The sequence below is a fragment of the Lonchura striata genome, chromosome 1A, assembly GCF_050655825.1.
Source record: "Lonchura striata isolate lonStrDom1 chromosome 1A, ASM5065582v1, whole genome shotgun sequence".
Taxonomy (NCBI): domain Eukaryota; kingdom Metazoa; phylum Chordata; class Aves; order Passeriformes; family Estrildidae; genus Lonchura; species Lonchura striata.
Window position 1 is genome coordinate 53234170 of NC_140741.1, and position 16300 is coordinate 53250469.

The 16300-nt window shown below is 34.4% G+C and overlaps 1 protein-coding gene across 1 annotated transcript in view; it reads left to right on the forward strand.

Annotated features, from left to right (window-relative positions):
• TMTC2 (transmembrane O-mannosyltransferase targeting cadherins 2) overlaps positions 1–15470 on the forward strand; it is a 232453-nt gene extending 216983 nt beyond the window's left edge. The window contains exon 12 of the mRNA XM_021528041.4: positions 12577–15470. Within this exon, the coding sequence (XP_021383716.1) occupies positions 12577–12756 (180 nt within the window). The 3' untranslated portion in view covers positions 12757–15470. The remainder of the gene's footprint in view (positions 1–12576) is intronic.
• Positions 15471–16300: the final 830 nt, after the last annotated feature.

A 16300-nucleotide genomic window follows, 5' to 3' on the forward strand; every position in this document is an offset into this window, starting at 1 on the left:
GGGGATACTTACCTGTACCTGAAATACAATATCAGAATGAGTTATATAATTTGAAAACAGATTTACTCAGCTGTGGAAAACACTGAATTTCCTTTGGGAAATACATGAGAATATTTATTGCCTTACCCCAGAAAATCATATATGTGTTTTCTCCTGCACTGTAGCAGCTCTGTAAAAGCAAAGATTGAATGTGCTTTGGGGCAATTATAGAATTTTTAAATCTAGTTCTCAATATTACGATCCATCTTTGTGTAAGATGCAGAGGAACAAGCTGGAAATCCTGTCATTACAGTTCTCATCTTCACTGTTGTGAGAGTTAGGTTATGGGGAGTTGATTTGTACTCTCCTGATTGTACAAGCAGTTAAACACAAATGTCTAAGATCAATTGGTTTGCTCAGTGTAATTTGTGAGTTTTGAAATTGAATTAAAATGTGTTTAAGTTGCTGTTTATTCCCATCTAGAACAATTTGTTGTATGTTGATATCCTAATCAATCAGAGATGTTTTGTCTGTGCAAGTGCTAAATGACTGAAATGAAAATACATTCATTGAAGTTTCTTCTGTTTATACAGATATTGTATTGCAATACCACCATTGCTTTATTTTGAGTTGTTTCTGTTTCTCCTGCATATGTGAAATAAATTGGACTCTCTATGTTCTGATTTCATATGGAAGCATGCAAGCACCTATGAGCTGTCCTTAGCTTAAAGTTTTCCAAGCAGTAAGCTACATACCCAGAAACACTTGGCAAAGTAAGCCATAAATTCATTGTTATGGTAATTCAGAGTGTTTTTAATTTCATTTTTAGCTATAAAAATGTTTACAATTTTCCCATAAATATTAGTCCTTCTACAGTCTATTGACATAATGTATTTTCCAAGTCAATCAACTTCATGAACAGTGAAATGTATAGACATGCTTTAACTAAAAGGGGAAAAAAATGTTGGAAATAGTAATCTATATACTAACTCCTCTTTTCTAATTTATTTAACCTTTAGGACTACTTTAAATAATCAATTTCTCTTACCAACAACTGTTGAAACAGTATTTTTGTGCTAAGAATATAGTTTGGGAGAAAGAATGCATACACTATTTATTTAGCACACAGGTTTTCAGTATGTCTGATGGCAATCCCTTGTGTGCTTGCTAATAAACTATTTTCTTCACAATAGAAAAAAAAAAAAAAAAAAAGGTACCCCAGAGTACTTTGGTTAGTGCAACCATTTTCCATTCTAGGCTCTGTTGCCCACAGGTTCAAAATGTTATGTGAGTAAATCTCCAAAAAAGAAAAAGACCATGTTTTCACAAAAATCATACATGTTTATTGTTGGTTTAGTGTGTTTCTCAAGAAGTTAATCAGAGAAGTATTAATTTATAGATTCTGTTTTCTCTGAGCACCTACCTGTGTTCTTCCAGTACCATTAGGTAATGCAATCCTTGAATAGTTCATAAATTCTCCAAAGTGAAGGCATTCTCATAAAAAATAATACTTGAGCTATTTTATTGTCAAGATTTTGATTCAGAAATTTTGGAGGATTGCATCTCAGTTAACTTGAATGGAAATCTCACATTATTTTTAATATGTATTTTCATTATGCCAGTCTTTATCTCATGTTCAGTCCACCATCAAAAATGCTTGAGGAAAAAAAATGATGTAAAGTCAGCTAGGCCTGTCCCTTGGAGTGCAGATTTGTTTCATCTAACATTTTAGAACACTAAGATTTTTTTTTTTTCCTACATCTTAGCAACTAGATACTCTTTTTTTGCTGTCCTTACTCTTCAAGAATGAAAAAAACTGCACAATGTTTGTGTTTGTACTCAAATGTGATGTTCATTTACTGAATGATTTGAAAACTAGGATTTTGAAATTAATTAATAGGAAACTAAATAGTCGAGATTTGTACTATTGAGTTAAATAAAACAAATCATTATGCTTTGAGATGTGAGAGGTAGTAGTTTGTGAAGATGCAGTCTGAAGTTGTGGAATTGAAGATGGTGTATCGTGGACAGATTTATGCACTTGATTGTGATTTACAGTCTGATAGTAATCCAGCAGGGGATACTGTGCTTCCTACATTAGTTCCTGGAGAGACCAAGATTGCCTTTGCCTGGTAAATTTGCTCTTGGTATCAAACAGAAATAAAGTGCCATGAAATAGAAAACTCACACCAGTAGATTAGCATTTCAGAAATTAAACCATCTGTTTGAACTTGATTAAAAGACAATCCAGCAAGGCTTTTCCTAATATAGTGTTCTAGTGCTAATTCTAGAAACAATGCAATTAGAACTCATAAGAATGTGAGTTTAATGCCCATTAAGTAAACCCGGCAACTATGCATTCTCAATAGGATGTTTTGCAATAAATAACTTCCTAATTTTCTTCCTAATCTGTAGTTCTCATGTGTTTCTCAATCTAGGAATTATTTTTACTTGTGTATTGACATATCCTACTAGATTTCCTCCCCCTCCCCACAAGTTCTGGAGTAAGTTATTCTCTCACAAGATGGTTTTGCTGCAAGTGGTCTTCTCCCCCACCCTCCCACACCTTTGGGTTGAATGTGATTTTGTGTATGGCAGAGAAATGCCCTGTATTGAGGCTGGTTTTGGTCTGAGAATAATTGTACATTTGCACACTGCTGGGAAGGGGATGGGTGGCAGGTGTCTGTATGAAAAAATTTGCTTTGAATTTGTTTTTAAGAGTAACTTCAGCATCAGTTTGAACACATTTTTGCCTCAGAAAATTAGTCCAGAGATCAGTTGCCTGCAAATGAGATGGTGCAGTGGGGAGGGGATGGAGAGTTGCTTGTTCCCCCCAAGAACAGTCCCTTTTTGAGACTGTCTGAACCCCACTGTTTATTGGTTACCTCTTCATTTTTCATTCACATGATTCTGTTTACCACCGTTAGTGTTGCTGGAGAGCAAATGTGCAATCCATTGTACCTACCTTATTAAATGTCTCCCATACAATGAACAGCTTTATTACTAAGCTGAGGAAGTTTTACTAATTCTTCAGGTGTTCCAGTAAGGATTGTCTTCCTTAACAATAAATAACTTTAATCTGACATTATGGTTTGTAACAGTGCCAGTTGCCTCAACATCTGGCTGCCTCAAGCTCATTGCAAACAATTACAGTATGAAAGAAAATATAAACTTCTTCCAATAAAACAGCAACAGTAAATAAAATCCACAATAAAACCCCTAGATTAAATTCCATAGGAAGATGTGCTGTATGTCTCTTAGATTTTGTGGAAGTGAATGATCAATATATTTAAGGGGGAGTTATTTGGTAGAGTTTTATTGCAACTCAGTAGTTCTACTTCATTTTTTCACATTTTGACTGCATTTAAGTGCACTTAAAATTATCAGACATTTTCTGTCCTTTTTGAAAGATCCATGATCCTTTATTAATTCTGTTTGGAAAATTCTATTCAGATAGCTGCATTGCTAGAGTTTTTTTTTGCTGACTAGTTCACGAGTTGAATGTTTAACCCATAATAGAGGAAGAAAATGCTCTCTGAACAGAGATTGTGGAAATTGCACAAGAGACAAACTTTTTGGTTTGGGTGGAAAAATCAGCTTGAACAGAAAGTTCACTGGTAGAGCCCTAAGTTAATTTCTGTGGGAACCTGTGGTGTTCATATAGAATGAGTGATAGTTGTAGTAAAAATTGAGGCAAAATAATCTGAGTCATCAACTACAAAATTGCTTAGCAATTCTACTGGCTCTGGATTATACTTTGCCCTCACCATAGAGGGCTTTTTCTGGTCCAGTTGGGAGCAAGCATTTGGTTTCACTGAATAATTTCTAACACTGAATTTCAGAGGCAGGAATTGAACTTTGATTTCTTGTGCTAGTCTTGCAAATATAAATTGTCCTCTTGTGCCTTTAGAAGTAATTAATTTAACACTTTTACAAAAGGAAAATATTCATATTATTGCTTCATGTGTCCATTTCTTAAAACTTTAGTTTGACAAATAAAGAAAACTTCTGTTTGCTAAACAGCATTTGTCAGCATATGCTGCATCAAGTGCAGTCTTTCAGAGTAGAATGTGTCATTTACCACTGAACATGTCTTGCTATTATTGATATTAATTACTGTAAACACATGTGTCACCATTCAGATGTGGTAAATAAGGCTACCCTAGCTGCAAGTAATTTTATTTTTTAGAAGTCACAACCTTGTAAAAACCTAGTGAGCAATTAATGGTCTTACTATTAATGATCAAAAGACCAAATTTTAGAAACTGCAGCCCTGAAATCTTTAAACTGTAAGAATAAAAATTAAATCTGTGCACTTATTGTGGAAGTTAATAATTTTAATATGTACTATGCATTTAATTGCTAAATGCTGTATAGGGGACACCTGCAAGTTACTGGCTGCCAAGAAGCAAGGCATGAACTTTTATGAATTACACAGAACACTGTAATTCAGCATTTTGCAAAGGACCTCTGGTACATGCCTCTCTTCTCAGCTGCTCTCATAATTCTGTGCATAAAAATCAAAATCAAGACAAGTTTGGGCATAAGATTATTGCATTAGGTAAAAAGCATGAAAGTGATAGGAGCCACATGAAAAAGGACAAAGAGTAGAAAAATATGCAATGCCTCAGAAACTCCTAGCATTTTCTTTTATGTAATGCTCTAAAACCACTCTTTGTCAGTGGGCTGTCTTAATAATGATTGTGCATGACAGAAGCCTTAAAAAAATTAAAGATATTATTGTTCTTTGTGCTCAGAGAAGGTATGTCAAATTGCATAATGGTTTATACAATGATCCTGAAAACAATCCTTTTGACCATAAATACTTAAATAGTTTGAGAAAACATACAGTTATACCAATATTAATCTGGTTCTCAAGCATTTAAGTCAGTAGTCAGTCAAAGGTGCAAAGGCTTGTTAGAAATTTAATGTTCAACTGAACATTTGAAATACTGGAAGTCTCGTTATATTGAATTCCCCTAACTAAAACTTAGTTAAATTTTTAGGGCTAGAAATCAACATTACTTCTTCCTGAAACTGCAGCTGTTGTCTAGTCTACTCAAAAACAGAAACTCTAATGCCATATGCCTGTTACAAGCATCTTGGAAAAGCTTACAAACTTATCTGTGTACTGATGTATTTTATGAGTATCTGGGCAAAAGTAAAAAGATAATGCATTCAGTCTCAGCAGACATTTTTATTTTCTAATGACATTTTATTTGATTGGAAAAATGAACATATTTTAATGTTAATAGTGTGAGTATAATTGTGATTAAAAACTCTGATGATCTCTGCATTAGACTTTTCTCTGAAGATTACACAGTTTGATTTTGTTATTGTGGACAGCTATTCTAATCGGCCCTGCATGTCAGCTGCTGGGTTATTTATTTTTGAGATTTTACATTTCTCTTAAATGCAAAGTGAGCTTTGTATTTAGGCAACAACACAAAGCCCTTTGCTTTTCTGTTTTCCAAGGTTTAGAAAGAAAATTCAGGTAAAATATATTTACTCACAAATTAATTTTCATTTTAATAAACTTACTTTGTATTAATAGGACAAAATTCTGTTAGTGAAAGATCTTGAGAAATTTCTATTTGCCATTATCATAGTACAGATGAAATTTCTGTTCATCAGGTTTTTCATTTGCTTGAAGTACAGACTTCCTACTTAGTCTGCAGCATATTTGTGTTGGATAAGGTAAATAAGTTGCTAAGTGTTTATAACATAATCATAACTATATATTAAAATCATCAAATTCCAGGCAGTTGGGTTTCTATAAACAAAAATTAAGTAATTTGGGATATCTTTGTTTCAAATAGAATCTTAAAGTGTGGGTAAAACTGAATAAGATTATCCTATCCTATACTGATGACAACATTTAAGCTGGAAAGCAAAGAAGTTAATTAGAAACACTTTGAGGTCTGGAAAATGTTATGGTTTTTTTTCTTTTTTTCTTTTTTTTTTAAATACAACTGTAATATGAAATGCTCATAACGTATGTTCCTCTTTAGCTTTTATTGTGGTAACACAAGTATGTTGTCTAAAACTGTTCATCACGGTTTTCATATAAACTGAGTGATTACTAGGAGACTTCTTAAGCATAAACCAAAACAATTGATGCATGACCATTGGGAAAAAATGTCTAGATACACAGAAATTACAAGTGTAAGTACATTTTTGTGGGATGTTTTCAGCTGTTGATAAGTTGTAACACGTGCTTTTATTGATCTGTAAACTGGCCTACCCTGACCTTAGATGAAGGCCAATGGTAGCTATTTTTTCAGTATCAAGATGTAACATGTATCCATATATGGTAGTTTGGTTTTGGATAACTATGTTTCTAATATGCTAAGCAGTTTTGGAGGGTTGAGATGAACAAGATGTTGAGGGGAAAAAAAAATTTCCACTGGCTGAAGAACATTGATAGTAAAATGCCCCCTCCTGATGTGGTAATTTGAGAAGTAAAGTAGACTGCTTGATGCTTCCTTCCTATGCCAAATCTAGAACTCTTCCCTGACTCACAGCTGTGGGTTTCCTTAATGATGGTGATGTCTCAATCCAGAAGCAAACTGAATAATTTCATGGTATACTTGTGGATTAAGACTCCCACACCTGCCACCCATAAATAGGAAAAAAATGGTGAGAAACCCTTCCTTCACTTTTTAATTTCTGGCTTTAAATGTATGTATCATGTAGTTTGCGATTTGAGATAGAAGAGTCACCAGTGTTTCAAGATACACAAGCTACACATACAATTTACATATATATCCTCCTTTCACCAGGTGGGTTGAAGTATCATATGCTTTAGGTGTCCAGATGAGAGTAAAAGAATAAAAAAGAATAAAAAAACCTAAAAAAAAAAAAAGCATGACCTAATGTTTTTGTAGTATCATCAGCTTTTAAGGTGACCAGGTATTAGCTCATTTTGGTTTTCTGCCTTATTAGCAAATATATTATCCTCACCCAGGACTATATATGGATAGTGTTCAACAGAAACTCTTTAATTACTATTTACTTTTTAAAATATTTTAATAAGTTTATTTATTATTTTTTTGGAGGTCCTTTTTTTTTCTGCAGGGTGCTCAGCTTCCCTGGAAATCAATAATTTGTTAATTTGGTAAACAGTGAATGAGATATCTTTCTGTTTGACTTTTTAATAAATAATAGGTATGGTTTTTCTCTATTTGGTGTTAAGAACATACTACTCTTAAAGATAATGACTGAAGCCAAGGCTCCACTCCCCTCCAGAGCCTTGGTTTATTGTTCTTTAAATTTATATAGCTATTTATGTTACTCATTCTTAAGGTAATTAGATAGGGACACAGGTTCCCTTTGCAGCAGAGATGTTTAGGTCAACTTCTGACTAATACAACAGTGGAAACTGTTCTCTATGTTCAAATTAATACTGAAAGGGTAAATGTTTTCCTCTCCATTTCCCCTCTTAACTGTTTAAACTGAAAACTGTTGTTGACACAAAAGTATACTTACTAAAATTGTTCATAAGCAGATTTGAAATTTAAGTGATGTATTTAACTTTTGTAGAGGAAAAGTTGCAGAGCATTTTTCCATTTTAAGAGCTTGCAAAGATGTGATTTTTTTTGTTTATTTGTTTTCCAGCAGGACTAAATGTTTTGCTGTCTGGTTTGATGACACAGGAAATCCCTTTCAGCTTTGAATTGTAGCTTTTTTATTCTGTCTGATCCATACTTCATTGCAATACATCTTGTTATCTTGATCCAGCATGCTTTTTGCACCAAATTATCAGTACCTGGACAATTGACTTTTGTTGTCTTAGCCAGCTTACAGGAGATCAGTGTCTTAGCTGTGGTTCATGTACTGTTTGAGGCAAAATACCAGACACAGCATATGCAAACTGCAGTTCTTTAGAAGCCCCACAGTGTAAAGAACCAGGTAGAAACATGAGTCTCTCTCCATAACTGCTGCTTGGTTTATCTGAGAACACCAGGTCACTCTGATAAAAAGGTCTGCTTCCATGTGCCATTGGTGAATTTACAGTGTTGTCAATGTATTGCATTGGAGAGTAAGATGCAGCTGGCAGCAAATGTCTCTAAGCATGGTCCTTCTCTACTTTTCCTTCCACCAGTGATAAAAGTTCAAGAGAAAATTCTGGCTATCACTGTAGAAGGATTAAAAAGGGCACAAAGCATATTAGTGGCCACTGATCAGATGCAGCAGTCCACCATGATTTTCTCTCATGTCTAGTGAGCCATTCTAGAACTAATAATCTGCTGTTGGACTACTCAGTCATTGTACCACCTATGTGTCTTCAGTTATCAAAGAGAAATATCTGAATTCTTCATCCCTTTTAAACTCAAAGTGCTGGCATGAAATATTCATTTGTGATTGATGTTTTTTGCCCATCTTTAAATCAAAAGAAATGCTTAAAAGAATGTGTGTCCTTAATTGCACTTTTTAAAAATGATACACAGCCTCTGTCCTGGTAAGTTGGCCACACTTATTACAATATTCATTCAACAGTCCTGGGGTTGTTTTGAAACATCTACAATATCAGACACAGCAGTAATTCCTTAAAAACAAGATGAATTTTGACAACATATTTTCAGTGACTCTTGCACTTGTGATTCTGCTGGGGTAAAAATTGCCATAATTTCCTTAGAAGTACCCCAGCATCAACAAAATGTTCTTTCATCTCAGAATCTATCGCCCTGGTCTCTGTGGTATTGAGCAGAGATGGTCATCTGTAACCAGAGCTTTGAGGAAAACAAATTTGGATTTCCTTGCTTGTGTTTGGATTGTTATTTGTTCATACTTCTCTGCCATGCAAAAGATATATTTGTGCTAGATTGTTTGTGTATTTGTTTCTCTCTCCATAACTTCTTTGATCCTGTAGGAATAAAATTGTCTTTTCGTATGTGGGACTGTACTTCTGGTATGGCATTTGCTGTATGTGGAGCCAGAGATGACAAACAAGAAGGCAGTTCATCTTCTATGTCATTAAGATTGATTCTGTTTATGGGTCCAATACTGTATATGGTTACAGTAGTATAATCATGAAATACTACTCAGAATGATTTTGAATTATTTGAAGATTCTGTAGTTCTCTAATTTTAGGGGGGACTTTTTGATAAGGTTTTTGCATGGCCCAGTGCTCTCTTTTTATTTGGTATTTAAGGGAAAAATTTGTCATCAATGTAAACTAAAACGACCTCGGGCAACTAAAGGCTTGCTTTGTGTTATTTCAGTATTCATTAACTAATCTGTTATTCCTTTTCCCTCCTCCTCATGAGCACTATCCCTCACTGCCCCCAAAAACCCACTAAGGAAACAAGCACACTACGATAAAATGCTAATAATGGGAATAACTCCAAATAGACCATAAAAGACAGCATTTATAACCTCAATAGAAATGCCAGTCAGCTATTTTTGATGTAAAGCATCTGTATCAAGAAGGAAATGAAGGCAGGCCTGTTTCTCCTTTCAAGTCTCTGAAGTAGTAGGTGGTGTCATTTGTTATACAGTGCTACAAGTCCCATGTTATTGCAATGGTAGCTGCTGACTGCCTTTGTTAGCATACTGAAAAGTTTTATCAGCTGTCTTTAATAAAAGACAATCTATGTGAAGCAAAAGTACAGCAAATGTCTCTTGCTCTCTTACCCTCTGACCATCCTTTTTAAATGCCGGAGAGCAATGCCGCTGATGAAGAATCTTGCAGACTTGCAAAATTCTTGTGACTGTTCCAATAAACCATAGACATTGGGGTGACTGATATAGTAGAAAATTAGGGAGCAGTCTTTCCAAAATCCTGTACACTTCCATATTTGAAATGTAAAGGAGCTGGAATGAACTTTCAGTATTACCTGAAATGGTTTATCAGTTCACATTCTCCATGGATGCCTTTGTGTAGAACATTAATGGCCTAGAATTTGTTAGACCTGCAGGAAATCAAAAATAGTGTGTAGAAGTTGGAAATTTCAGTTAAAAGGCATGATGCTTGTTAATTTTTTTTTTTTTTTTGCTTGCTCTTGTGAAATTATGTATCAAATTAAAAACATGATGGTAGAAGAGTTTCTTAGCTAGGCATATAGTCTTACATTTATGATGTTCTTGATTAGTCCCATATACACACCATATTTATGGGTATGGAGGAAATGGGGAGGAATTCTGGAAGCCATATGAGACAACTGAGTTATTTCCTGCAGATAAGTTTTGTGAATGCTGTAGAATTAGCCCTGAGCACATTTAAACATGTGTATTATTTCTATGAGTTTTTCTAGGCTTAAGATATCTTTAGTCCTTATCCACTGTAAGCTTTGTCTAGGTACAAACTTGTGCATAGTTATAATTCAAGTGAGAGGACAGCTCTGTGTCAATAACTTTAAGAAAGCTATTTCATTCATGAACTCATTAAACAAAGTGGGATGACTAGAGGGAATGGACATTTCTACTTATTATTTGAAAAAATTCTCTTAAACAATCTGAAGTCTAATAATGAATTAGGTATGGCAGTATTTAGACAGTCATGTACATGGGAGCTGATTTCCAAACGTTCTTTACTTTAATGACATCAGTTAGCACCCAGAACATCTGCAATTAGGAGTATATTATTTCATTACAAAACAGTATGCAAGACTCACACTTCAAAGGTGGAGCTATGAAAGTATGGCTGCCAGTATGAGTTACTCACAGCATAGATTACATTTCAGGGACCTACTTTCCCTTCTTTTGAAGAGTATTTAACTAATAAAACTATATAAAACCCAGCTGGTATTTGTTGTTAGTTTGATTCACAGTAGAATGATGTGTCTTACAGAAGGTGGGAAAAAAATCTGTCAGGGTAAGGAAAGAAAAAGTAAATCTAAAAATTACATCTTCAGATTCCTCTTCATTAGCATTGTGATGTTTACAATAAGGAGAGCTGAACTAATTTTGTTTTGCTTAATTTTCAAACTGTAAGCCATTTGTTCTAAAAATTTGATGCATCACAGTTATAAGTTTTTGTGATGTGTGTACTAATACATTAAAAGAAGCAAGAAGAAAGCTGCAAAAGTATGAATATATAGTATGAGAATATAAAGTATTGGAATTATCTGAACAACATTTCCACAAAATTTAGGTTTTGGACACAAGAATTATAGGGACTTTTTTGGAGTGTGATTAAAAATGATAAGAGTAATGAGTTTTACTTTGTAGTGGAGAGGCTTGGAACAAAGGTAAGTCTTCCTCATTGAAATGATTTCCTATTGCCACATCAGTCTGGGAGACCAACTGTAGTATATATTTTATTGGCCTTCTACCTAATCTATCTTCATACAATCATCAAATGCTTTGGGTTGGAAGGAACCTTGAAGATCATCAATTCCAACCTTCCTGCCATGAGCAGGGGCATCTAGACCAGGCTGCTCAGAAACCTGGCCTTGAGCACTCCCACAGCTTCTCTGGGCAACCTGTTCCAGTGTCTAACCACTTTCCTGAAGTTATTGTCACCAGAGAGCTCCTAAAGCATACCAACACACCCTCACAGTAGTCTGAACTTGATATGCCATTCACATTTTGAATATTATTTTGAGCAGAACACTGATGAGTGGTGGCTTGCAGCACTTACCCTCTGAGGCAAAACTATGTGACTTTGAAAGTGAAATGAAAGCTCATTGAAACTTAGGCTGGCCTGAGGGTGAGAACCATAGCGAACTTTGTATGGTATCTTTTTCCCATTTTTCTTTAAAATGCAGAGTACTGCTTTAACAAATGCCTTCACTGTGCTCTCATAAGGATATGAATACCTTTGGTGCTTGCCAAAAAGCAGGTTAGACTCTTCAGCTTCTTAAATGTGCTTTTCTGCCCTTGTAGTATTTGTTAATTCCAGTGACCAGGCATGCTATCATCATGAAGAACCTATTATTTCATAATGGAATAACCTAGAGATGAAAAAAATAAAAACAAGCTAAGAATTTTTTCATAGCTAAACATGAAAAAAAAATCTAGTAATGTAAGCTTTTAAATTGATTTGTTACAAAATTTTAACATTTTTATTATTAAAATAGCATTTTCCCACCACTGTTAATTTTATTTAATCATTCATTAAGAAATAATGCCACAACCTGAATCTAAATGATATCCTAGAACCCCTGAACATCCTTAGAATCTGAGAGCAGGCTGTATTTTCTACCAGTTACAATTAAGACAAAGAGAAGAAAGGGATAAGTTCCAATTATTATTGTGTTAATTATCCCCAATGATTATAAACTCTTTATTGGCAAGGGGTTTGATTAGAATTAAATTCTTGTTGCTAATTCACTCTTGGATTACTTTAGTTTTCTCTTGGAACCTGTGTTATGCCAACATTACCACATTTAAAGCTTTTTGAGTTCTGTGTTCTCTCATTAAAGAGAGAAGTCTTACGTCTGTAGGCACTAGAGCTTGACCTGTTTAAAGCACAATCTATGCAGCAGCTGTTCAGAAACCTTTTATTGTTATCTGTATTTGCTTAAATTACTAAATTGCTTCCATGAAAAATCAGCAAACATAAGGGAGTAATTTAAGTGGAAGAAGATTGTCTAAAAAGAAAAATTGAAAATATTTCTAATCTTCCTCCTTCATTTTTTTTATTGGTACCAGTATCCAGCTGCCCTAATGAATCTTGGAGCTATTCTCCACCTGAATGGCAAACTGAAAGAGGCTGAAGAAAACTACCTCCTTGCTCTTCAACTTAAACCTGACGATGTCATCACCCAGTCCAATCTTCGCAAATTGTGGAATATCATGGAGAAACAAGGTTTGAAAACATCCAAAACATGATGATAAAAACTCGGAACTTCCTTTCCTTAAAATGATTGAACCCAAGAAGTTGAATTTCCACACAGTCGTCAGGTCAGAGAACTTGCTGGATTTGACTGCAAGGATCAGAGGTCCTAATTGCTGCTAGGAGAAGCTATTCTGCTAGAGAAATAGGAAAAGGGAGACTTTGAGGGATTCATGAAGAACTTGTTATGTAACAAATATGTTTGGAACAATGGCAGGTGAGAGAAGTTGTTTCGGTGTATTTGATAAATAATTGCAAATCCCATATTGCTTACTTTTGGGTGGGTACTTGAAATGTATACTGTCATAGAAATATTAAGGCAAAATCACACAGTATACACTAAGCTATGTGGGAGTTAAAGTGGTAATAGTAGGTCAAAGTATTTTGCTGATACTATAACTTATTAAAATGTGTACTAAATCAAATGTGTTTGCAGTTTGTCTTAATGCTGCTGTATCTCACTTTTGAACCACTTGCTAGCCAGTTTCACAGCTTATATGGCCTATTTTTTTCAAACCTGTCACATGATGACAGCAATGCAAGTTGTTTACTGAGAATATGCCTGTTACTTCAACTTGTTAACTAATAGTGCAGTTTTCTTGAGATACACAGTCAAATTTCTGTGAAGTAGACAGAATGACCAAGGAGCTGTCTGTATTCTACACCAGATGTAGTATGTAGGCTGGTAAAAAAAGACCAGAGGTGTGATTCAGTAATACAAGCAAGAGGGATGTTGGCCCTGATACCAAATCAATGTGGTGAGACTGTCATCTTAGAAAAATATAATTGGTATTATAGAATAATGTGTTTGACTCTCTTTACTTTGCTATCAGATAAGTCCAACTTTAAATTGGACTCTGCATATTATATTTTTGCAATTACTAACTAAAATGGGATTTGAAAATATTGGTGGGTAGGCTAAAATGAGACTTCATGAGCAACTCAGAGAAAAGGGAATGTTATGCATTGATGAGGCTAGCAAATAACTAAAGTGACTCGATTTGATCATGCTTAAAATAGTGTAGATTAAGAGGAATCAGTAATGGTGGTTGCCAGTTACTTTTCATACTGTTGATGTTTTAAACAAACCTATTCAGATTCTAACCAAATATTAGCATTCTGTTTGTATTCTGACACATGCTAGCAGCAGAGCTGTCAAATATCTAAATATGCTTTAGGTGAGGTTCAATTTATTTGTGTTTCAGAATGATTTAGCCTCATTACTGTTTTAGTCTTCAGATTTTAAATGTAAAAATAATTTATTTTAAATTGAAATATATGAAGCTTTAGTAATTCTTTTTTCCTGGCCATTTGTTAACTGCTTGCTTTCTTTGGAATAAGTATTATTGCTTGTAAGAAAATTTACTCTTTCATTTAATAGCCCTTTGGTATCTGCTTCAGTATTCCTTTCATAATGATAGATAAAATGTTAAAGTGTTAGAGCACCTTGAACTGAAGCTTCTTCAGGATCTTCTGTTAAAAATTCTTTATTTCTGAAAAGGGGTTTGGGTTTTTTGTTTATGTATTCCTTTTTAACTGTTCAGCACCATTCCAACAAAAATGTAAAGAACACCTTGCTGTATTTATTTATTTATTACTTGACTGCAGCAATGTTACCTGCCATTAACACAACAGTCTCCAAGTGTTGCTATTTACTTTATTTGGTTTTACTTGCATTTGTTTGTGGTTAGTATATGTACCAAATGGGAAAGGGAACACTTGAGATATATTCTACCTTCTTGGTCATTCTACCCTTACACTTGGATTTTAAATCTGTATTGAAATAGACTCAAAGTCAGTATAGTAGAAAAATTGTAGTTATGTATATTTCCTTTTCTTTCCTCTTGCTCACTAAAATACAATCAGTTGCTAAGTTTACATCTGGCCCACCAGAAGGTCCAGAGGGGCAAGATTGTTTCGTTTTATGGAGTGTGTCAAGTTTCTCTCAAATAATGTTCTTGCTGGAAAAGCAAAATTGAAGGATCAAAAGTTGAATTTCTGCTTGATCATTGAAACCAATGTTAGAATACAATGGTAGCTTGAACTTATTCTCCTGCTTTACTGACTTTCTGGGAAAAGATATAGAAATAGATAGTAACTGTAACTGAGCTTGGTATAGAACTGTGGTATCCTGCAGCTTTATTTGCTCAACAGCCATCAAACTTTGATGGCCTCTTGGTCTTAACCATTCACCAGGTTATTTGTCTCCTTCAATGCGTACTTATTCTTGTTTGGTAATTGTTATTCATTGCACAAAAGGGGGAAGAGGGGAGCACTCGTGTGATATGGTGTCATGCTTACTTACATTGATGACTGGTTTTGTTAGTTTCTTTAAAAAAAAAAACAAAAACAAACAACAAAAGAAATGGAAGAGAAAAAGAAAAAAGGACTACCATAAATTTACCAAGAATGTCCCTGAATACATTTTTTTAATATAAGTCTGGGCTTGATAACTTTCTTCTTTTGGGATAAATTTAAAACATGTTTAAAATATGTCTCTCTGCTCAGGGATTTGTGGTGGAATATTGCAGACAGTGCTAAAAAAAAAAGAGCACAAGACAAGTTTACTAAATTAAAATTTTATTTTTGAAAAACTGTTATTTGTATAAATTATCAGATTTGTAGGCTTTCCTTTTTGTAGAAATAATTGTTTATGTGCCAGATAAAAGAATTTCAATTTTGTTTTCAATAATAAAGCATTGATAACTAATACCCTGTGTGTTCATTTGTGTTACTGTAACAGCACTTTATGTTTTTTAGTTGTTCTAATTTAATGAGTAATCGTGATTAATTTATGTATGGGAGAACTGTATAGTGTAAGCAAAATACAGCCTGTCACATTTCGCTTTCTTCTATACTCTGTTGCAATTAGACTTCAGTGAATATTTTCAAAAGGTTCCCTGAAAGCATTTTTTAATATTAATACTCACTTAATCTAGCCAAAGGGATGTGATAATTATCATATTTGATTATTGTATCTAAACTCTGTAGGAATAAATGCTGATTAATATATTTACAAAATACTTTTATATTGCCATGATGTCAGTAAAAACATTGCTAAAATGTAATTGGTTACAAAAGCTGAAGAGAATATTTTGCCTACATATGAGGTCTTTTGCATTTATGAAGTCACCTTTTTCTCATGCAACCGTGTCGTATGATGAGTTTCAAATCTTCTGCCTTCCTGTACAGAGGTGTTATGAATCAACATGATTCTTTTGCCTTTTGGCTCTCTTTTAATCTTCTGTGGACAGAGCCTTCTTAGCTCAGTGCAGTGCTGATATTCTTATATCTTCCTAGTTCTGTTGCATTCAGGTCCTGAGCACTGATAGGCTTGCTCTATGATTGAAAAATGTGCGTGGGCATGAGCAGAGCAGTCTTTTGGTCACTGACTTGCAAATTCACCCGTCATGCCTGAGTTTTATTGAAGGTCACGCCTCACCTTCAGGCATTCCTGGCCCGAGGAGGTGTTGATAAATAGCAGATGATGAAGACAGAGTATGCAAAGAATCATCTGAGCTGTGTCCCTTGTTTCTTGTG